General features: G+C 42.0%; 2 protein-coding genes across 2 annotated transcripts; both read left to right on the top strand.

Annotated features, from left to right (window-relative positions):
• Positions 1–776: 776 nt before the first annotated feature.
• LOC777967 (cytidine monophosphate-N-acetylneuraminic acid hydroxylase) lies at positions 777–13,833 on the top strand. Its single transcript, XM_029825718.1, has 15 exons — positions 777–927; positions 4,478–4,687; positions 4,758–4,849; positions 5,229–5,338; positions 5,661–5,851; positions 7,181–7,261; positions 7,361–7,427; positions 7,510–7,591; positions 7,653–7,790; positions 8,224–8,359; positions 8,433–8,576; positions 11,174–11,348; positions 11,829–11,945; positions 12,695–12,810; positions 13,142–13,833. The coding sequence occupies exons 2-15, from the start codon at positions 4,482–4,484 to the stop codon at positions 13,272–13,274; spliced, it is 1,788 nt and encodes a 595-aa protein (XP_029681578.1). The 5' UTR covers positions 777–927; positions 4,478–4,481; the 3' UTR covers positions 13,275–13,833.
• Positions 13,834–14,717: 884 nt separating this feature from the next.
• On the top strand, positions 14,718–23,910 carry LOC115246696 (GLIPR1-like protein 1). Its single transcript, XM_029825871.1, has 6 exons — positions 14,718–14,977; positions 16,348–16,596; positions 21,772–21,890; positions 22,868–22,953; positions 23,135–23,161; positions 23,502–23,910. Exons 1-6 carry the CDS (start codon positions 14,807–14,809, stop codon positions 23,654–23,656), a joined length of 807 nt encoding a protein of 268 aa, XP_029681731.1. The 5' UTR covers positions 14,718–14,806; the 3' UTR covers positions 23,657–23,910.
• Positions 23,911–24,177: the final 267 nt, after the last annotated feature.

Consider the following 24,177-nt stretch of genomic DNA (forward strand, 5'->3'; position numbering starts at 1 on the left):
GAGGAGAGGAGAGGTAGAGGAGAGAATAGGCATAGAAAATAATTAGTGGAGCAATAAATTAGTCAAGATGTCATCCATTACAATCTTTCCAGATTAGCCAATTCCAACAGCCTTTGCTAAATTAAAACTTTGACATTGTTCAATCTGCACTGAGCAGACAAAATGACAAATTACCAAATAACGCTGACCATTGGCTGAATTAGCTCGGTTTTCCGGCACAAGTAAATGGGCAATGACGTGTGCAATGACGAACTTCCCTCTCAGTGGGAGATACTGCTGGCAATATGAAAATGCCCAGTGAGCAAAGCTATGTCAACCCGCGGTACAAAATCCCCTATCAGCGCGCTAATGTCAGTGTTAAAGCAGTATTGGTTGACATTAATTCATCTTTATTCCCGCAGCCCTATTTACACATCTACACGCGCGCGCACACACACACGGCTCTATAGAAGTACACTAGATAGACTGTATGTGTACCTTTATTCTTGTTAGTGTCTTTAAAACATACCTGCTGTCTGTTTAATGTGAATTCTAGAGTGAATTATCCTAACCTTTACACTCAAATTGTAAATTCCTTCAACTTAAACTTTCTTTAATGTAGTTAATTTTGGTTCTAACTAATTATTATCAGAATGCTATATTGACAACTTTGTATATCAGAGACTGTTAGGAGCGGCAGACACACACAAAACTGAGTCTGTCTCTGTCCCATTAAAATGCGCAGCGCTTCAATTAATAATGGTAAATTTATCTTCATGACCAAAAAAATACACGCAGTTCTGCTCAGCAGGTTACACACTGCGCTTCCTCCTGGCGACGCCTCCTCGCTTTCGATGCATCGGAGAAAGTAAACATATCTTCATCTGCAGAGAAACCTCATCGACCGCTAAGAGTTTGTCTTGCAAAAGTCCGACGCCATTTTTTCAGGTAATTCGTTAGTAATTATTATTATTGTTGTCGTTGTTTGTGTTTTTATTGTTGTTATTATTATTATATGGTGTAATATAAAGGTTGATAGAAAAATGACTTGAGGAAACAGCTATTGATGTACTTTCGTTTATTTTGTTACACTCAAAGTTACTATTGATCTAATGTGCATGGCTTAATAAGTACAGTTAACATTTTGAGTCCCACAACAATCCTGTTTTGTGTTGGGTGATTCATGGTTTTTAAAACGGGCCAAATAATCTTTCCTTTAAAAAGACAAATTTACAGTTTAATTTCAAGGTGGAAATTAATCAAAGGAATTACTGGGAAAAAACAGGAGCTGGCAGATGCAACAAAGCATGCACAGAAACATATCTATAAATGATTAAACTACATAATTTCCCACTAGAAATCAATAGTCTTTCTGATTATTACCAGACTCCTATTATGTTTTAGAAAAGATTTATGTTTTACAGGCAAACACACGCACAAGGTCATCAAGATTAATAGCCTTAGCCCTTACATGCTTAAATGTATTTTATTTTATTTTTTCAAGTTCCTTGCATTTCATCTTAGGTAAATGACAAACCTCTTTTATGCCTATGTTGAGTTCAGTCTTTTTTTAATTAAAGCAATATGATCTGCATTTCTTACAGGAAAGGTGCTATACAAAAAATGTTAGTTACAATTCTAAAAACATATCTATTTAGATGCTTACCGCAATAAAAAGTAAATTAAAATGTCAGGTGTTATAACTCTGAAATTGGGTAAATCATTCATTGACTAAATTGATAAAATGATACCGTTCTAATGCTAACGAGTGCCAACCTGAGAAATCTTATATATATGCTGTCTTTATTGTGTTTTTATTCCACTCACCTGCAGGCTGAATAATTTCTAATTAAATATTCGGATGAAGAGGGTAGAGGTCTAAAGGTCAGATAGAATGCAATTAGAGAGGTGACTTAACGTAACTTGGTTTTAAATTCTGGTTTATATGCTGTTAAAAATAACAGAAATCGATGTATCTACTAGGGAGTGAGGTACAATATATGCATCTTATCTTTTCAACTGGTTGAGCCGTTTTGTAGTAACGGGGAGGGCACACAATGGGCACAGGTTGAGTATACAACAGGGTGAGTTGCCAGCTTATTGCAGGGCCATATATGAGCATTTGTCAGTTCAGTACCTTGCTCAAGGGTAACTGGGGAAGGCTCTGAAGGTGCTTTAGTGCCTCCCCCCCTTACTACCAGGATACCTTCCATGTATTGTCTGCCCTAGGGCTCAAACCAAGAACCCTTTGCTTCTCAACCTATTTCCCAACAGACTGAGCTACTACTTCCAATGCATCTACATCTAAAATATTGGACAGAGGGCATGAGTCGAGAAGATACAGCACAAAACCAAGCTGATGTAACCTGTCTGTCTGCTCTGTCTGTCTGTGAACATGTCTAAGACATTTGTATTTTGGCATAATAATTCAAAACTTTGATCTTTAATCTTTCAAGGATCTCAGTGTAATGGCCAAACAGCAACACTATGTGAGCAAATGAGCTGCTTGGCATAGGTTTGTTCTCTCCTAGGGTTCCTGTAAACTCTTGAACATAAGGCAAGCAATATACAGTGGCAGACTGAAAGTATTCCAAATACCGTATTTTTATAAATATAAGGTGCACCTAAAACACTGAGATTTTCTCAAAAATCAACAGTGCGCCTTATAATATGCTGTGCCTTGTGTGTAGACTGAGTTCCAAAATCTGCTGTGTGCCGTTGGTAGGTGCACTACAGTAAATGCTCCACCCATCGATTAGCGGCACACCTACGCGTAAGGACCCCCTAAAATTCCGCCGGTCAAGCGACACGCGTATGAGGCCTACTTTAAACTGCAGGATATCGAATATGCGGCTGAAAATGGCAATCGAGCAGCAGCAAGACATTTTAATGTAAATGAGTCCATGGTCAGAAAGTGGAGAAAACAAGAAAGTGAACGAAAGTGAGGAAGACGAAGCTGAGTTTCTGTGGGAACAAAGCAAGGTGGCCTGAGCTGGAAGACCGAGTGGAACAGTTGGTTGTGGAACAGCGAACAACTGGAAGGGGCGTCTCTACTGTCACCAAAGGCCAAAGCGATTGCTGAAGAAATGGACATTGAGCACTTCCAAGGAGGTCCGTCTTGGTGTTTTCGCTTTATGAGGAGGCGGCATCTCTCCATACACGCAAGGACAACTGTTGCACAGCGGCTGCTCGCGGATTATCAGGAGAGGGCAGCCATCTTCCGCACCTACTGCCGCGACAAGATAACCGCGCCCAGCCATATCTATGAGGCAGTGGCGGGCGAGTTATGCCACCATATGCTTCATTTTGTTCAATAAATGTGTCGAAACTCACTGTTTTACTTCCGTTGTCATTTTTTACTGTATGTTTTAACATGAGCCGAATAATACGGTGCACCTTATGTGTGTTTTAAATACAGAAATAGCACCCGTAACTGAGACTGCGCCTTTTATTACAGTGCACCTTATGGTCTTGAAAATACGGTAATTGGAGTGCATTTGAGTGTAACTCAAAATGTGGGGAATCCACCTGCTTGGCAGAGGTCTGCACTCTTCACGTGCTTTCTTTTTAGTTAGTATGGTTTCCTCCATCCTTTGACAGCCTCCATAGGTGGTGCAATAACCAGCGTTTGTTAGCAAATGATAATAGGCCAAGGAATGATTCAATTTAGAATTTTGGTGATGTTAAGCATTCCAGAGACTTTGAGCTTTGGTCGTCAAAGCTTCTAACCAACAGGCATTGATCAGGATATGTAATCTCGCAGTACTTCTGTCTATACCCCATATGTTTTATTTTATCAGGATACAGGAATTTTTTTTTTTAATTTGTTATCATCATACAGGTCTGCTCTCTTCAAGTGCTTCTCTCTTTTTTCTTTTCATTTAAATCTTTATAATTCTCAGGTTCAGGGGGAGGGTGCTGAAGCCTATCCCTGCTGCATATGGGAAAAGGAAGGGTACACCCTTGAATGAGTCTCATTACAGGTCCTTTAATGAGAATTTGGGGGTTCGGTACCTTTCTCAAGGGTACCTTGGCAGTGGGCACCCCCCCACTACCAGAACACCTCCCACATTTTGTCTGGCCTGAGGCATGAACTGAGAACCCTCTGCTTCTCAGTCCATTACACTACAGACTGAGATACCACTGAACCAAGAGTTCCTTTCTAGTTATTATTGTCAATATTATCATTAGGATAAAGTTTAAACACATGGTTACAATTATACAACAAAAGAACTCTGTCTACGTATTAAGTAAACGTTTTAACCATGACCAAAAAAACGAACATTCCCAACAGCAAAACTAGAACTGTGTTTCAAGTCAAGCGACAATTATAACAAACATTTTTTTTATATTTTATTTATAATAATAATAATATTTATTCATATAATGTAACACAAACAAGGCAATTTTAGATGCCAAACCCTTATTGTTGTAAACTGTTCTAATGCTTTAACTCCTCAATAAACTGAAGTTTAATTTGACCTTAATTCATTTTCAGAAAAATGATATCCCAGAAAGCACAGGTAGTACTTCTGCTGGATGCTGAAGTGGTGAACTCACTCCAAGTGGGAATCAATTTCAAGAAAAGCCCAGAGGATGGCAAAAGTTACATTTTATATAAGAGCAAGAGTGGCCTTAAAGCATGCAAAAACCAATGCAAACACCAGGGTGGCTTATTTATAAAAGATATTGAAGACCTTGATGGCAGGTAAGCAAGATAACATCAGTCAAGAGGAAATGTTTTCATCAGAACTGTGAGGCTTTCTCTTCTCACACAGGACAGTAAAATGCACTAAACACAACTGGAAGTTAAACATGTTAACAATGAAATATATGAATCCACCAGACAGCTTCATGCAGGATGAACTGGGTAAGTTCCTCTACATTGAGGAGTTTTTTTTTCAAGGCTGTCACTCGAGGCTGCCATTTACTCCAGGCTATCACTTGTAACTTGGCTTGTTAATTAACCAGCAAGATATCTCGTAGGCAAATAATTATGGCTGCTAATTATGGTGGCAGAGCTGTTCCAGAAGTTATTGTTATCCAGAGCGGGCAGCATCAATCGCAAAGTTGGCCAAATTCTTCTAAATGTTCATAGCATGCGTCACAGTATATTCACAAAATGTACCGTATTGTTTGGCAAGTTACCATGATTTTGTTTTTCTCAGTTTCTTAGGAATGAAAGCACTATTATGGAAGGATAACATTTGTAAAAAAAATAAATACATTTTTCTAATGTTCAAACACAGAGGTTGAGTACTTGGGCGATGGGGGACTTCAGTTGGTGGAGTTAAACCCCCCTGATCCCTGGTTGGCCAACCCTCGGGAACGTCTGGTGCTCAAAGAAGGAGAAGTCAAAGTATGTGCATTCTGCTGTCCTCAAAATATTTTTACACCGTAATCCCCAAATATACTGAAACATATACTAACTATTAACTAATTTTTTTCAATTTTAGCTATGGTATTGCAAGCGCCATTATAGATTATGTTGGCAAGAGTTGTCAAGTATAGAAAGGAAACTGCTTGTTGTGTGTAGATCTAGAAAATACCAAGTGATTAATGAAGACAGTAAAGATAAACAATAATCAGCTAAACTAAATAAAAACTGCCACTGCGCATTAGTTGGTGGAAAGCAGTAATGTGACCCGAGACACTACTGAAATTACATACATCCTTTTTAGGTGACTTACTTGACGCATGCCTGCATGGAGCTACAGCTTGGAGAGCGGCGGTTCATGTTTGACCCTTGGCTAAAAGGCCCTGCATTTGCTAGAGGCTGGTGGCTTCTCCATGAACCTCCAGCTGATGCTCTGGACAGACTTTGTGCGGCTGACCTAATTTACATTAGCCACATACACTCTGACCACCTGAGGTAAACATGCTGACAGGTTAAATCTTAATGCAAGAGATAGTGCTGGGTTAAAGGATTTAAATTTAGAGTACTATTGTGTTCAGTTCAAGACCAAAACTTGTGATTGGAAACACAACACATGCTGACATTTACATCTTGGTGACCAAGAACCCAAAGGTATGGAATAGGGCCATGATGTAGTTGGGAGAAGAGCCACTAAGTGTTTTAAGATTCAAGATTTGTAGCACATTCTGAGGAACAGAAAGAAGGATTGTAGGTATTTTGGCTTTGATGTGTTTTTGTCAATATTATCAGCTTGAAAATAAAACCCCCCAAAACCACACCCAACACACTTTCAGACTGTATCAAACAGGAACATAAGGGTTGTGAGAAGCATAGGGGAAAACACAAGAGGTCGCAGACAGAACAAAAGACCCAGGGAACGCCTCACGCCAGGATATCTGATCTTGAACATATGACATATGACGATCAGACTCAGATGAAAGCAGCAGAACATGTTTTTAATATGAGTGGGAGAGACAGGTAGAAACTGGTGTCAACAGTTAAAGCAAACACAGATAGAACACAATGAAAAAATAAACATGAAGATGCTACACAAAAAATTAATTGAATTTAATACAAAGAAACAGAAAACTGCATAAACGGACCCTCTACTCATTTTAGTACTGGGCAGTTGCGTTTCTGCTGTAAAAACTACCCTCTTTCGATCAATCAATCAATCAATCAATCAATCAACCTTTATTTATATTGCGTCTGTTACAATCAAATCAAAATTGTCTATAGGTGCTTTACAGAATCCCAGGGCCTGACCCCCAACATGCAACATTGGCAAGGAAAAACTCCCCTTTAACAGGACGAAACCTTGAGCAGGACCAGGCTCGTGTCAGGGGACCCTCCTGCTGATGGCTGGTTGGGCAGAGAGGGAGGAGAAGGGGGTAGGACAGGTAGAGGAGAGACTAGGCAGAGGAAATGCATTAATTATAATAAACTGCTGATGTAGGAGTTGATTGGGTCAGCAGGGTCGGAGGTCAGTAGGTCAGCATACAGCTATGAAGGCGGTGATACTTGTAGATGGATATGGGGGGACAGAGAAACTAAACAAGACACAACATCATCACTGATAGCATCCATCCATATATCCATTCATCCATTGCTCTATCTTTCTTTCTTTCTTTAGAATCTTTGGGTGCAATTTTTTAGACCACTTATCTAAACCATGTCATACTCCTTTCAGTTCAATCGTCATTACATGAATATGAAAATAACCTTTACTGAAACCAAACTCAAAGCCTGGGGAGATTTGACTTGAGTGATCACATGTCATTTTAGTTATCCCACTCTGAAGGTCCTCTCAGAGAGAAGGCCAGATGCCCCCATCTATGTTGGAGACACTTCAAGGCCCGTCTTTTGGTGAGCACAAGCACAGAAATAGTTGAAGAGGTTTTTATAAATGAGGTGAAAAATAAATAAGCTAGACTGTTATTTACCTCGGGTACATTGACATTTCAGGTACCTGGAACAAAGTCAGGTCAAGCTGACAAACATAAATGTGGTGCCTTTTGGTGTCTGGCAAAATGTAAGTCACTGCTGCTCCCATGGTAACAGTCATGATGTAAGTGTTGTACCTGTTAAAAGCTTAATTTGGTTTTCACTGTTAGGTTGACGAACACCTGAGATTCATGATCCTAATGGATGGCATACACCCTGAAATGGACACCTGCATCATTGTTGAGTATAAAGGTAATGCTCTTCAACGATTTTGACATTTCAGGTACCAGTTCTAAAGTGCCAATGTTTGCAGGTCACATGATCCTGAATACTGTGGATTGCACCAGACCAAATGGCGGCAGGTTACCACAGAGTGTGGATCTAATGATGAGTGACTTTGCTGGGGGTGCATCTGGGTTCCCAATGACCTTCTATGGAGGGAAATACAGTGGTAATTTTTGTTCTGTAGTTTTATCTGATTTTTTACCCAGCTGGCCATCAACAGGTTATAAATCCAGTCCTGCTCAAGGTTACTTCCTGATGCTATTGCTTGTTTGGCAGTCAGACTCTGGGTTTCTGTGGAGGCCTAGAGACAATTAAGATTGTAATAGATGCTGTAGGGTTGAAGGAACCTCGGGTCATCGTAAGTGCAGAAGTATCATTTTCATTATTTTAGTTTTGTTTTAATAGAACATAGAATGGTTTTAGTGAGTTGGAGAGGATAAATAGACTGGTTATTTTCTGCCTAATATACTTTTTTATATATATATAAATGTCGTTTTTAGGGTCTTGATAGTTGGAGTCTTAGAAATAAATCTCTTGTGATTTTTGTGAATGCATAAATATAGTCTGAAGATGACCTTCTAGTTATTGTCTGTACCAAGATTCATGGAAGGCTGACTTCATCAAGACCGAAAGGAAAAAGCTGCTGAATTACAAAGCTGAGCTGGTGAAGACTCTGGAGCCGAGAATCTTCTGCCCATTTGCCGGCTACTTTGTTGAGGCTCACCCATCGGACAGGTAGAAATTGTTCATCTAATGCGTCCATCTTATATTTGTTTTTTATCTTTCACATATTGCCTTCTGCCTGCAGATATATTAAAGACACCAATGTTAAAAACAGTGCCGAGTCCCTCAATGCACTCATCAATAAAATTAGACCAGACACCCTGACATGGACGCCTAAACCAGGCTCGGTTCTGGATCTTGGCCTTGCTCTAAGTGATCCCACCAACAGGTTGATGCCTCAAAATACAGTTTGTATGGCCTCCATTAATGAACAGTTTAGTGTACAGCACATTTTTCCTGCATATTTGTGGTTTACAAGACTTTTCAAGTCATTCTTGAATATATTTGAAAGCTTGATTCCTACTGAGATAATCCTGCATTCTGATGGTAGCCCATAAATTCGGATAGGTATGTACACTAATTTTATAAATGAGGGCCAACATGTGCTTGCATGAATGAGTCAGTGTTTCATACCGTGTCTGAGTGTGTGAAGTGCAAAGAATTTTTGCACATTACAATAAAATGAGATCAGATAACATAACATATACACTTAAGTCAAAAATTATTCATGCACCTGCCAAAGTATGGCAAAATATTTAACATATAAAGTGGGGGGAAACATCTTTAAAAGGGTGAAAACAAAAACAACTGTAATTCATACAAAAAATGATTCATACAATTTTTCAGTTGTCAATTTCAAATCCTTTAAGTGTTATCACAGCTTCCAAATTATATTTGCAGTTATTTCTACGTTTCCTGCAAGGAAACTTTCTGCAGGAAATTTAGATTTGGGCATTGCCACCTTCCTTCAGACTCGAGGCCTGGGAGTCTGAGGGTTCTGCGCAGGATCTTAGCTGTTCCTAGGACTGTGCTCTTCTGGACAGAGATCTCTGATGTTGTTCCTGCTATCTGTTGGAGCCATCTACTCAGCTTGGGTGTTGGGTGCAGTAGTTCGGACACTTACTAATCCTCGGGGCCCTTCCTTTCGCTTCCTGTACAGCCTCAGGACACTGGACTTAGGGTGAAACCCTCCGTGCATGGTGAGGAGCTTCCTTGTCTTGATGTCAGTGGCTTGTATCTCTTCCAGTGGCCAGGGTATTATGCCAGCAGGGTATCTGATTACTGGCAGGGCATAGGTGTTTATGGCCTGGATCTTATGCTTACGATTTAGTTGACTTTTCAGGACCTGCTTTAACCTCTGTAGGTATTTAGCTGTGGCTGAGCTCCTAGCTGCCTCCTTATGGTTACCATTTGGCTACGGGATCCCCTGGAATTTGTAGCTGTCCTGCACATCTGTGATGTTCCCTTCAGGTAGTTCAACCCCATAAGTTGCAATCACCTTTCCTCTTCTAGATATCATCTGCCCACATTTATCTAGTCCGAATGACATCCCGATGTCCTTGCTGTAGATCCTAGTGAGCTGAATCAGAGAGTCGATGTCACACACATTCTTGGCATACAGCTTGATGTCGTCCATGTAGAGGAGGTGGCTGACGGTTGTTCCACTTCGGAAATGGTACCCATAGCCACTCTTGGTGATCTGGCTGAGGGGATTTAGGCCTATGCAGAACAGCAGGGGGGACAGAGCATCTCCTTGATATCTGCCACATCTGATGCTCACCTGCGCAATTGGCTTTGAGTTGGCCTCCAGAGTCGTGTTCCACAGCTTCATTGAGTTCTGGATGAACTCTCTTAGTATCCTGTTGATGTTATACAGCTTTAGGCACTCCAGTATCCATGTGTACGGTATTGAGCCAATCCAGGCAGTGCACAGGTTGGTGTGCTGCGTCCTGCAGTCCTGGGCAATCGCCCTGTCGACCAGTAGCTGGTGCTTGGCACCTCTGGTGTTGTTCCCTATGCCTTTCTGTGCTCTGCTCATGTATTGATCCATGTGCCTGCTGATCTTAGCCGCTATGATGCCTGATAGAAGCTTCTATGTGGTGCTGAGGCAGGTTATGGACCGGTAGTTGGATGGTATTGTGCCCTTCTGTGGGTCCTTCATTATGAGGACTGTCCGGCCTTGGGTTAGCCACTCTGGGTGGTCCCCTGATGTTAGCAGCTGGTTCATCTGTGCTGCCAGGCGTTCATGGAGTGCAGTTAGCTTCTTAAGCCAGTAGGCATGGATCTTATCGGGCCCTGGTGCTGTCCAGCTCTTCATTATGGACACTGTTGTTTGATGTCTGCTAAGGTGATGACTACTGGGTCTTGTTCCGGAAGTTGTCTGTGCTCAGCTTGTAGGTCTTGACCCAGTAGTCATCACCTTAGCAGACATCAAGAGTTACCCAAGTCTGAAGGAAGGAGACACCGCCCAGGAGGGAGAGGAAGAGATTTTTTTTTTTTTTTAAGAATTTAGAATAGAATAGAAATAGAAAATAGATATAATTTATTTGTTATTAATTAATTAATTACTATCAGTATAAATTAGAATTTGCATTTTGCTTTTGTAAAATGATGCCAGACAAGGATGGTAAATTTACCAGATCCATCAAATCAAATCAAATCCATCTTTATTTATATAGCGTCTTTTACAATCAAAATAGTTTCAAGGCGCTTTACAGAATTCCAGGGCCTAACCCCAGACAAGCAACAGTGGCAAGGAAAAACTCCCCTTTAACAGGAAGAAACCTTGAGCAGGACCAGGCTCATGTAGGGGGACCCTCCTGCTGATGGGGGGGCGGGGTAGAGAGAGAGAAGGGGGAGAACAGGTAGAGGAGAGAATAGGTAGGAGAGGAGAGGAGAGGCCATAATATAATCACCATTTGTCTGCAAGTTCTAAATGTAATCTTAATTTTATGAATATTTCCTCCACTGCATTACCAAACATAGTGGGGCCATCGCATTTCCTCCAGCCAGCACACAAATATACAAGGTCAGCTGGGAGTTCGACTTGTATTTGGATGAGCTGCGCAGCGCCATCAGCTCTGAGATATTTAAACACCAGAACTGGATCCAGTTTTATTACACCTGGGCAGGTTTTCAAAACTACAACCTTGTAATACGGGTAAATATACTCAAGCAGCAACATCCTTTTCTTTGTCTGTGGCCCTGTCACCCTTTAACCTGACCTCTGCTACGTTAGGAACAGCCCTTAGATTGTCCTCATGTTGTTCTGTCTGGATTTGCTGCATGGTTTTCCCTTGGGTGTACATTTCCTGTCGGTCTTCTATTAAGGAGTGAAAATCTCTCACAGGTTATTCCACAAAGTGGTTAAAAACTGCTCTGGGAATCACTCAAGTAGAGTTTCTTTATGATAGAAACCTGGATTTAGAACGGCATCATTGATTAGTAAAACCTAAATTAGAGATGCTGAAAAGACTTAATGAAAAGGTGTGGTTTTAACTCTGGGCTTTTCTTTACTTTCTGCTTTAAATCATCACCTTCAGCTGTTCTTTCCCCCCCAAAAAATGGCAGCTTTGTTTCTTCATGCGTCACTCCACCAAAAAAAGGAATTTATTGAGGCAGTTGGCATTTTGATTTCAAGGTGATTGAGACGGACGACAAGTTTGTGCATGTGACTGATGGCTGGGACTACTTGGTGGACTTTCTGGATCTGTCCTTTCCCAAGAAGAGGCCTGAGAGAGAGCATTTCTACCTCGAGGTGAGTCATACAGCGCACCATGCTACCTGAGCTCAACACTGGGAGCCAAGTGATTGCGAAATGATTACATTCAGGAACTTACACACTTCCCACACACTTCCTCTGTAATAACGGACTCTCAATTCATTCATCCCCCGAGCCATCAGACTGTTCAACTCCTCACTGGGGGGGAGGAGGGCCAACAGAAGGACTGGAATAACATAATACTGTGACATCCATTCATTCAGTTCATTCATCCATCTATTCATTTATTTACATTTTTATAGTTTTATATTTTATATTTATATTCTATTTTTAATTTATTCTATTTTATTTCTTATTTTATTCTATTTTTATTATCTTTAATAGGTTTAATGGTGTGTAATGGTGGTGGGTAATTTTGTACAGTGCTGTATGTTTTTTGGAGATGCTAATTTCCCTGATGGACACCCCCTAAAGGGATCAATAAAGTACTCAATCAATCAATCAATCAATCAATGCATCTGATACATTGCTGCAAACATCGTGCACCATTTAGTCTGTTTTATTTTATGCTATCTGAAATATACTGCAAAGTGGTTTTCCTTGCATTTTCCTTGTTTCATTTGGTTTTTATGTATCCCCACAACATTCAGCTTCCCATTCTGTGTAAGTTACAAGTATTTGCACCACCTGGCGTCCCCAATCTCATCTAATCTTAATGCAGATATTAGCATGATTCAAAGATGGTGTTAGTTTCTGATAGGCTTTATATCTGTTTCTTTTTAAAGCTGAAGAACAGGCTTAGCGTGATGAGGTATGTGGTGCTGCATGGCCGCCTCTGGGATGACCTGTACATCGGTTTTCAGAATCGCATCAGCCGAGACCCAGACATCTATCACCACAGGTGTGTCCACAATTCTACCACTTTTCTCCCCTGACCTTAAATCTCCCTTAGATATGTAATAGGGATTTTTGACCTGAGAATTCCTGTTTGACCTGCTGGTTGCTGTATTCGCTTTGCAGAACCCTGCTCAAACAGAAGGGCTCAAATGTGAGGTCAATGATGGTTTTTTAGTGCTCTGCATGCCATGGCAACAAGACAAACCTCCTTTCCACTCATTAAAAATTGTATTTATTGAATCATTGATCAGGATTCTACACAATCAACTTTCCTTTCCATTGTGTGTTGCGCAATACAGATAGACCTAACCTCAATCTGTGCTGGCATTTTCTAGGTTCTGGAATCACTTCCAGACAGAGCTACCAGTTACAAGACCGGACTGGGACCAGTTTCTACAGCTGCAAGCCTCCACCAATGGGGTCAAGACAAGAGTAGAGGAGCGGCAGAGCCTTTGTGTTGTCTCCTGAGTGTCAATTAAAGGTGTTCTGCATACAGTGTCTCAAATAAAACAAAAATAATTACTCCAAAAAATTCTGCATTTTGTTAAAAAGGGCTGTTGGTTGCTACATTGATACTATCATAAGTGAATCTGCTTGTGAATCTGAATGTTTTCTTCTTTCATTCCATAAAGTGACCTTTCACAACGACGTCACAATATGATGTACACCTAAGCCAATACACGTCACAATATACTAATAGTTTATATTATATACATGCACAGTGTATGCTTGGTTGTTGTGGTGTATGACTGACAGCTTTGGTGGAGGGTCCATTAACACTAGGAAATCCAGGACCTGGAGTAATCAGGGTTAGCACAAGCAGACATGCTATGAGCGCTTTGACACTTATAGTATGAGTTTAACGTGACTGCACTTTTAGAAAATTGTACTACTGTTGATCTGCCTGAGCTAAACTGCATTTTCCTTGTTACTCTGGGATTGAAAGTGATTGAAATGAATTTCTCCCTGGTTTCTAAAACCTGAGACTGGGAATAAAAGAGAATTACCGGTATTCACCTTAAATACATTTTTTTGTTTGTTTTTATTTGCCATCGTCCTGCATGTTCTCAGAATATCTTGAAATCTAGAAATCTGTTTCATGACTGACTTATTCAACATAAAAGCACCCTTCATGTAGTGAAAGCTGTATGTGATACTGAGAACACAATGATGCAGTCATCTTTCCACAGCCCAAGATTATTTCAATTAGCAGCAAACTGCTGGAATCATATCGTCTATGGTGAATAATTTTGACCCCTCAATTTCAACAGTGACAGATGTTCTATTTTCAGTCCAAATGAGATAAAAACTGTCAGTTATTGCACTAAAGCTGGTTTTGGTAAAGAAAATGCAGTGTCACAATCTTGTGGGAAGGAAAAAGAAACCGCTAACTGAAGGAGAACAGACATGTTTGCACTATTAGCATCTCAATTCAAAACTCTTGACTCATATTTTGTCTGTTACAATCAAAATTGTTTCAAGGGGCTTTCCAGAATCCCAGGGCCTGACCCCCAACAAACAACAGTGGCAAGAAAAAACTCCCTTTTAACAGGCAGAAACCTTGAGCAGGACCAGGCTCATGTAGGGGGACCCTCCTGCTGATGGCTGATTGGGTAGAGAGAGAGGAGAAGGGGGAGGACAGGTAGAGGAGAGACTAAGCAGAGATCATGGCCTCTGGTACTGAATCAATAACATATTGATTGTAATGCAGATATATCATATCATCTGCTGATGTATCCTAATTAATGGCTGAGGCCATATTTAGGGAAGTTGGCCTCTCACTGGTTTCTCATGGACAAAGCCTCAATAGCTTCCCTGCTAATTTGGTTTGTTGTTTCTGATCTCTTTTACAGTTACTAAAGTTGAGAAAGTTGGTGTTTTACAATCCACAGGTGTTTAGAAACCAGCACACCCTTCTTGTTCCTGTTTGATGCGTCGTTTCCTTTTTTCTTTCTGAGTTTTTGTGTCATCAGCCCACAGTTTGATACCACGTAGCGAGCATGGCGAGTGCAGTGAAGACGTTACTGTGGGCCTGGGTTATCGGCAAGTCTGTCGTGTCTCTTGTAACCATACCTGAAATCACCGACGAGTCGTTCATAGACGAGTGTGTGAGGGGACATAACCGGGCGCGGTCGTCCGTCAGGCCAGCTGCCAGTGACATGCTCTACATGGTAGGCTTAACACACAGTTTCACATCTTCAACCACGAATGCAGACAGAAAAGCAAAATCGAAACTTTCACTTGCTGACTTTTGTGTTTGTGTTTGTGACATTTAGACAGGCCGTGCATAACTCTTTGGAAAAAGTTGTTAAAAAAAAAAAACTGTGTCAGCCATCATTGCAGTTCAAAATCAGAAGCAGATTTATTGCCATTGTTCATGTAATACACAGTATTACACAAACTAGGAATTTGTCTTGGTGAGACGCTGCGACATTCAACATAAAGAGGACCACACTAGAATAAGATAAATAAAATAAAAATAAGACATATATACAGTATATACATAAATAGTAAGTGGTAGGTGGTAAGAAATAGAAATGGTGCAGGTCAATGCAGAAGTAATGTGATGTATTGTTCGTGAGTCCGACTGGCTGCTGTTCATGGTGCTTAAGTGATAAGTCACTTGGTGTTCAGCAGCCTGATGGCAGAGGGGAAGAAGCTGTTCGTGTAGCGGGAGGTTTTGGTCCGAATGGTTCTCATTTAAATAGCCTCTTTTATGTTTCCTGTGTTGTCAACCATGATTTCCTATTTCGATCTAATCACATCAGGGTTTGGAATCTGAACATTAACCTGTTTGCTGATAAATGGACACCCTTTATAAGATCAAACAGAAGTGAGGCAACATAAGTGCAGTAAAACAATTACAGTGTGCTGATGATGTCAGTCTTCTATTGGGTTTAGTGTAAATATGAATAAGGTGCACTTTAGGATGCTTTTCCATCCATGCATTTGCCAGCATGAAGCAGCCCTATTATCTGCTCACGTGACTGCCGAAAAATCGCTAACGATAATCTATAACAACCTCCAAATGTAGGCAGCTGATGCTTATGCAGGGTGTGTTTCCAGCTAACCCAATTATAATGCTCCTTTTAAATTGAAAGTTTGGCCCCAAATTTTTACCACTCTTACCACTCTGTTTAAGAAGAGGTAGGTTGGGTTATTGTTATTGATGCCGTTGCTCTTATAAACAAGTCTTGCGAATTTGGGAGGACCAGTAAAAAATGGCCCTACTTTGCTCGTAGATCGCATATTGCGGTCATCACCAAGTAGCACAGGCACACGTAGATGCACACAGATAGACACACACACACACCCTTGTACTTAAAACTGTTTGAGGACGTTCGCCTCCCACCCCCACTGAGACCTCAACCTTACAACCAAATCAACCAGTCTCTCAAACACACCTTTGAAGGACCGCCAAATTTTTTTTTTCCTCAATGCATGACATGTGCAAGAGCACACACACACACACACACACACACACACACACACACACAGCCTAGTTTCCTTTTAATGCTTCACGCTCTCTCTGCTCCTTCAGACATGGGACAAGGATTTATCCGTGACTGCGAGGGAATGGGCCAGAAGGTGTTTGTTCGAGCACAACCCAGAACGGAATCTTGTTGGACCTACGCACCCTAATTTCTCATTTGTGGGTGAAAACCTATGGACGGTCTACCCACCAACACTGTTCAATGCATCTGCTGCCATTCAAAACTGGGTGGATGAGAACCGGAACTATGACTATGACAGTGACACCTGCACCGATGTCTGTGACCACTACAAGCAGGTCTGTGCAGAACCACAATCTGGCTTATCAAATCAAATCAATCTTTATTTATATAGCGTCTTATACAATCAAAATTGTTTCAAGGCGCTTTCCAGAATCCCAGGGCCTGACCCCAGACAAGCAACAGTGGCAAGGAAAAACTCCCCTTTAACAGGAAGAAACCTTGAGCAGGACCAGGCTCATGTAGGGGGACCCTCCTGCTGATGGCCGGCTGGGTAAAGAGAGAGGAGAGGAGGGAGGATAGGTAGGAGAGGAGAGGGGTAGAGGAGAGGAGAGGTAGAGTGAAGGGGAGGTAGAGGAGAGGAGAAGGAGGAGGAGGAGAAAGAGGAGAGGAAAGAAGAGGAGAGGGAGAGGAAAAGGAGAAGGAGAGGAGAGGAGAGGAGAGGAGAGGAGAGGAGAGGAGAGGAGAGGAGAGGAGAGGAGAGGCACAGAGCACAGAAACACACACAAAAAATATGCACAATCACTTCAACGGGGCCGGCGGTCATTATGCAGCTCCGATGGCAGTGATACCTGCAAATAGATAGAGGGGGGGGGGGGGGGGGGGAGAAGCAGAAAAACTACACAAGAATCAGCATAACTAGTCTGCTTGATGAGGAGAGGAAAGGAGAGGAAAGGAGAGGAAACCATGACCCAGTGGAGTGACAGAGGCCTGTCAGGTGATCATGTTTCCGGACCCCGGCAGCCTTGGCCTATAACAGCATAGCTAGAATGTGACCTAATGATTAGACGACCCCCTAAGTATGATAATTTGTCTGTCTATGATAGTAACTGGAACTACTGAATTAGTAACAGTAAGCTTTTTCAAAGAGGTAGGTTTTGAGTCTGATCTTAAAAGTAGCGATGGAGTCAGCCTCCCGTACCTGGACAGGGAGCTGGTTCCAAAGCAGGGGGGCCTGGTAGCTAAATGCTCGGCCCCCCATTCTACTCCTAGAAACTCTGGGAACCACAAGTAGACCAGCATTCTGAGAGCGGAGCGGTCTATTGGGCTGGTAAGGTGTCACTAGCTCCTCCAGGTAGGATGGAGCTAGGCCTCTGAGGACCTTGTAGGTCAGAAGAAGGGTTTTAAAAGTTATTCTAAATTTAACGGGCAGCCAATGAAGCGACGCCATTACAGGACTTATGTGATCTCTTTTGTCAATACCTGTCAGAACTCTGGCTGCAGCATTTTGGATCAACTGGAGGCTTCTTAAAGAGTTGTTTGGACACCCTGATAATAAGGAGTTACAGTAGTCCGGCCTGGAAGTAACAAATGCATGGACTAACTTTTCAGCATCAGGCTGCATCAGTAGCTTCCTGATCTTTGAGATGTTCCTCAAGTGAAAAAAGGCACTTCTAGAGACTAATTTAATGTGTGAGTTGAAGGAGAGATTTTGATCAAAAGTTACTCCTAGATTCCTCACAGAGAGACTAGATGTTAATGAGATACCATCTAGAGTGATCATGTGATCTAATCTATCCCTGAGAGGTTCAGGACCAAACACCATGACCTCAGTTTTTCCTGGGTTAAGGAGGAGGAAATTTGAAGACATCCAGGACTTTATGTCTTTAAGACAGGTCTGGAGCTTCACTAACTTCTCTGTCTCCTCGGGTTTCATGGATAAATAGAGCTGAGTGTCATCAGCATAACAATGAAAATTTATCCCATGCTGCCGAATAATGTTCCCTAAGGGAAGCATGTACAAGGTGAAGAGGATTGGTCCGAGTACGGAACCTTGAGGAACTCCATGGCTAACCCTACTGTATGAGGAGGGAACGCCGTGGACATGGGCAAACTGGTATCTATCAGATAAATATGATCTAAACCAGTCTAGTGCTGTCCCTTTAATCCCAATCACATGTTCCAGTCTCTGTAACAGGATGCTGTGATCAACTGTATCAAAAGCAGCACTGAGGTCCAGCAGAACCAGCATAGAGACCAGTCCATGATCGGAAGCTATGAGAAGATCATTAGTGACTGTAAGAAGTGCTGTTTCTGTGCTGTGGTGAGCTCTAAAGCCTGACTGAAACATCTCAAACAGGCTGTTCCTCTGCAGGTGCTCCAGTAACTGAGTCACCACCACCTTCTCTAGAACTTTAGAGATAAAAGGAAGGTTGGATATTGGCCTATAATTTGCCAAGACATCAGGATCCAGTGATGGTTTTTTAAGCAACGGCTTAATCACTGCCACCTTGTAGGACCGGGGTACATAACCTGACACTAAAGAACCATTGATCTGGTCCAGGATAGAACTGCCTATCAGTGGTAGAACATCCTTCAACAGGTGTGTTGGGATGGGATCTAAAAGACACGTAGTGGTCTTGGATTTCTGAATTAGCGATGACGCCTCAGAAAAATATATAGGGCTGAAGGAGCTTAAGGGCTCGTTGGAGACCCTGCATGTTCCCACAGTCGGCACATCTGGTGATGGTCCAGTTGTAGGGATGGCCTGGTTAGCTTTCTCTCTGATAGCTAGAACTTTATCAGTGAAGAAGCTCATGAAGTCTTCACCACTAAGGGAAGAAGGGATACGTGGATCTAAAACACTGTGACTCTTGGTTAATTTGGCCACAGTGCTGAAGAGAAACCTGGGGTTGTTCTTATTTTCCTCAATCAAAGAAGAAAAATAAGCTGTTCTAGCCTTGCGAAGGGCCTTTTTGTATACTAATAGACAGTCTTTCCAGGCTACATGGTAGCTGTCTATCTTACAGGAATGCCACTTCCTTTCCAGTCTTCGCACTTTCTGCTTGAGGGTCCTGATATGTGAATTATACCAGGGGGCACACCTCCTCTGATTTACTATTTTCTTTTTCAGGGGGGCAACAGAATCAAGCGTGATTCTCAGTGAGGTTGCTGCACCTTCAGCAATAGAGTCAACCTCAGCAGGGCTAAGATTATAATGATTGATCCCTGGGGAAACACATGGTGGTCCTGGGATCAGCACAGGGATCACTTCCTTAAACTTAGCTACAGCATTATCTGAAAGACATCTGCTATAGTAAGACTTTGTTCTGAGCATAGAAGAATCCTTAATCATAAATGTAAAAGTGATCAAAGAGTGGTCTGACAGGACTGGGTTCCGAGGGAACACTGACACATGTTCTACCTCAACACCATAAGTCAGGACTAGATCTAGGGTGTGGTTAAAGCTGTGAGTTGGTTGGTTTATCTGCTGGAGGAAACCAACTGACTCAAGTAATGAAATGAAGCCATTTCTAAAGCTGTCGTTTATAACGTCCATATGGATGTTAAAGTCTCCAATGATAATGACTTTTTCCGTTCTAAGGACCAAGTCAGATAAGAAGTCAGAGAACTCAGACAGGAACTCTGAATGTGGCCCAGCAGGGGGCCGATATACAACTGCAAACAGAAGTGGCTTTTCTGTCCTCCAGTTCAGATGAGTGATGCCAAGAGTCAGGCTTTCAAATGAACTGAAGCTATGTTTTGGTCTGGGATTAATTAATAACTTGGAGTGATAGATTGCTGCCACTCCCCCTCCTCGACCAGTAACCCGTGGAATATGATAATTAAGATGGGTAGGAGGAGTAGATTCATTTAAGCTCACATACTCCTCCTCCTGAAGCCAGGTCTCAGTAAGACAAAATAAATCAATGTGATGATCCGCTATCAGGTCGTGCACTAACAGGGATTTACACAAAAGAGATCTAATATTTAACAGTCCACACTTAATTGTGATATTAGTTTCTCCAACTTGTGCTTCAGTATTAATTTTAATAAGATTTTGGTGATTGACCGCTCCCCTGCTCTGTGCTTGGTGAACTTTTAACCGTGGAACAGAGACTACCTCTATAGTGTTAAATATGTTATTGTTGGTGGATGAGGGTTCTAAGGAAGCAGCAGAGAGGTGTGTAAGACCACAACTCTGCGTCCTGGTCTGGACCCTGGATTGTCAGGTCACTTTGGGTCTAATAAAATTAGCCAGATTACTAGAAATGAGAGAAGCGCCATCTCGAGTGGGATGGACACCGTCTCTCCTAATCAGACCAGGTTTTCCCCAGAAGGTGCTCCAATTGTCTATAAAGGCCACCTGGTTATCGGGGCACCACCGTGACAGCCAGCGACGAAGCGATGACATGCGGCTAAACATCTCATCGCTGGCCAGATTGGGGAGGGGACCAGAGAATGCTACGGAGTCCGACATCGTTTTTGCGTAGTTACACACCGACTCCAAGTTAATTTTAGTGACCTCCGACTGACGAAGCCGGGTGTCGTTGGCTCCGACGTGAATAATAACTTTACCAAATTTACGATTACGTCTCGCCAGCAGCCATAAATTTGCTTCTATGTCGCCCGCTCTGGCCCCCGGAATGCACCTAACTATGGTCGCTGGAGTCGGCTTCACGTAGCGCAAAACAGAGTCGCCAATTACCAGGGTCGGATTCTCGGCGGGTGTGTCGCCGAGTGGGGAAAAGCGGTTAGCCACGGGAAGCGGTTGGTGGTGCACCGTGGGCCTTTGTTTTGGGCTACGCTTCCTACGAACCATCACCCAGCCGCCCTGGCTAGCCGGCTGCTCGGCTGCTGCCGGGGGACCGCTAGCTGTAGCTACGCTAGGCGGCTCCGCAGCAGCTAGCTTACCCTGGCTACATGACGCAACTCCAGCTAACTCCAAACTGCGGAACCGCGTCTCAAGCTCGCTAAGTCTCGCCTCCATAGCCATAAATAAACTACACTTCTTGCACCTATTCCCTTCACTAAGGGAGGCAGAGGAGTAACTAAACATTTCACACTCTGAACAGACAAAGACACCGGGTGAAACAGACGGTGAGGCCATGCTAACGCTAGTGATCGGCGAAGCCCTGTATTTGTTTAATATGGGTTGTTTCTTACTGTTGATATCAGGTGACTAGAATGTCTCAAGTGTTCAAAATTTTAAGTAAAGTGAATACAACACACCAAGTGTTCAATATTAAGTGAATACAACACACCAAGTGTTCAATATTAAGTGAATACGGCACCCCGTGCACAATGCAACCAACGAACGATAGAAGAGACAGGAAGTGACGCAATACTCACCACTCTCAGTGGCAATAGAGTATTGAGTATGATCTGAAATCAGTGACAAGGTGGGAAATCTGAATAGGTTTTCTCTGCTTAATGCAGTAAAATAACCAGAGCATAGACTAAATACATGCTGTTCAAGGAGATCGTTGGGTTTTGTTTCTTTGTTTCTCAAGGTTGTCTGGGCAACCACAAACAAAGTTGGCTGCGCTGCCCACTTGTGCCCAAATGGAGTCCAAACCACCAACCTTGCTGATAAAGAAGGCGTCATTTTTGTGTGCAACTACGCTCCAGCGTGAGGAAAAATCTTTTACATTCAGGTTTTACAAGTTTTACATTCTTTGGTTTGTTGGAAATATTTCTATCCTGAAAAGGAGCTGGGGCCTCATGTACACAGGGTGTGTACGCACAAAAATGCTGAGTACGCTTCATGGGTGGCCTAGAGGTTAGCATACGCACTTTTCTAGTTCTTTGGAGCTGTTGGCGACCCTGAGTGGCGATACTGGGAAACTTAATAATGTCTAAAAGGGCATTCCTGAGAGTGATATTCACATTAGCGACAAACAGATGACGCGATTACATGATTGAGTATAAAGAAAATGTGCGTGAAATGGTGCTAAACCACCGTTAAGAGAAAATATTGCCAATGGAGCAGTGCGCAGGGAAAGAGGAGGGCTGGCTCGTAAGGCTCCCAAGGAAGGTCCTCATGGATCTGTGTCCGGAACTGCGGCCACACTTGGACCGTGACGCTCCCAGAACCATTTCCTGCGTGGGTACGGGTACCGACATGTGCCATCTCATCGAGAACTGGCTGTCGACATTGAGCCGAGTCATGCCAACTGAATTGAGTTACCCAAATGTCAGCTATGTATATCAAATCACCGATTACATTGCAGTTGGACAGGCCCACATTAAAGTGCTATTTGCAGTTTTCCTAATGTAATCGGAAGTCAAACGAATACTTTGCTATTCCACCCAAAATTATTGTTTATGTAACAGGAAGTGTTTGAATGTGGTCAGTGTACAGATCATTAGTAATGCGCAAGGAGGAGAGGAGAGGAGAGGAGAGGGGGGGAGTGGAGGAGAGGAGAGGAGAGGAGAGGAGAGGAGAGGAGAGGAGAGGAGAGGAGAGGAGAGGAGAGGAGAGGAGAGGAGAGGAGAGGAGACTCAGGGATGTGTTTAATAGTGAAAGTGAGAGTATTTCCATACATGCAATCCAAAAGGAACTCAAGGGATTTGGTCTGTTTTCATCAACTCTTTTCTTGTTTCTAGGGGGATCATAAATGGAGCACAACCATATAGAACTGAAGGAACGTTTTGTTCTGGATGTGAAGGCGTCTGCGAGGAGAAACTCTGTCGTATGTTAAGTTTCTGATTCTAAACTGAACTCGGCTTACTTTCATCCAGCCAATCCTCATTTGTATTGATAAATGCTTCACAAACTGTTTCTGAAGAGACTGATGTCAGGACTTGGCTAACACATTTAGCCTTCAACAAATGGCAATAAAAGTCTAACAATCGTTCACAATTTCATTGCAGGAAGACGCGAAAGAGATTCACTGCAAAGTGAGTAATGTTGCTTTACAGAAGAATTAAAATAAATTCACTTCATACATTAAGAAAAGTTTATGCAACAATTAGGAGTTTTGCGCCCTCTCGTGGCCATTCTTCAATCCTACGTTTCTACGGCACTAGTTTAAAAAAATAGATTAGATTCTCTATTATGGTTAGACAGATTAACAATACTGTTTCAGGTTTTTTTGGGGGGGGGGGGGGAATCACTATAGGTGATTCATAGAGTTGGAGCTTGTGAAAATTATTTCAAGCTTTCAACAACAATGTAACAAAAAAAAAAATCAATGTGTTTTCAGATGTTACTAAAACTATGAAAACATTGTGTTTCCAGGCTCTGATGTGGACATAGACTGGGATTCTTTTCAAAGCCCAACTGATTTTGACTATAGAAGGATTCTGATCATCCGGCCCCTCGGACTCGCCGCCACCTTGGCCGCTGCATATGGATTCCACCACTTATACCCCAACATCTTCTGCTATGAATAGACCATTGTTCTCTGACTAGACACATTTACTCACTTTATTACCCACAACATGATTCTAAACAGCCGTGTCCATTAGAACAACTGCATCGGCACTAGGTGACTTTTTCTGCAAATGTGAACATTAAGATTCAACCGAAAAAAGTACAATTAAATTCATCTGTATTCATTTCATACTAAAAAAAATATGTGTGATGAATTTTTTAGAACATCTTCATTTATTAGAACATCCTGTTGATAAAATTGGACCCATTGTAATTGGCTCATATTTAAATATTCTTTTTTAATCTTTAATCTCAACTGCATTGAGACCTTAATCCAGTGGGTCTGGACACATCTGGTTTAAACTATAATACTGAACATTTTTCAGGAAAATGGTCCTCATTAAGTAGATGTCAACGTATTGATATTTATTAGCTAAAATTAGCTGCTTTTAGTCCAATCCACTCCACAATAATGCAGCTAAGGAAAATTTTAGGACCCTTTTAAAGAAGGATCAAAATACAAAACATATTTTCCATTTTA

The sequence above is a fragment of the Takifugu rubripes genome, chromosome 18 (assembly GCF_901000725.2).
Source record: "Takifugu rubripes chromosome 18, fTakRub1.2, whole genome shotgun sequence".
Classification (NCBI taxonomy): Eukaryota; Metazoa; Chordata; class Actinopteri; order Tetraodontiformes; family Tetraodontidae; genus Takifugu; species Takifugu rubripes.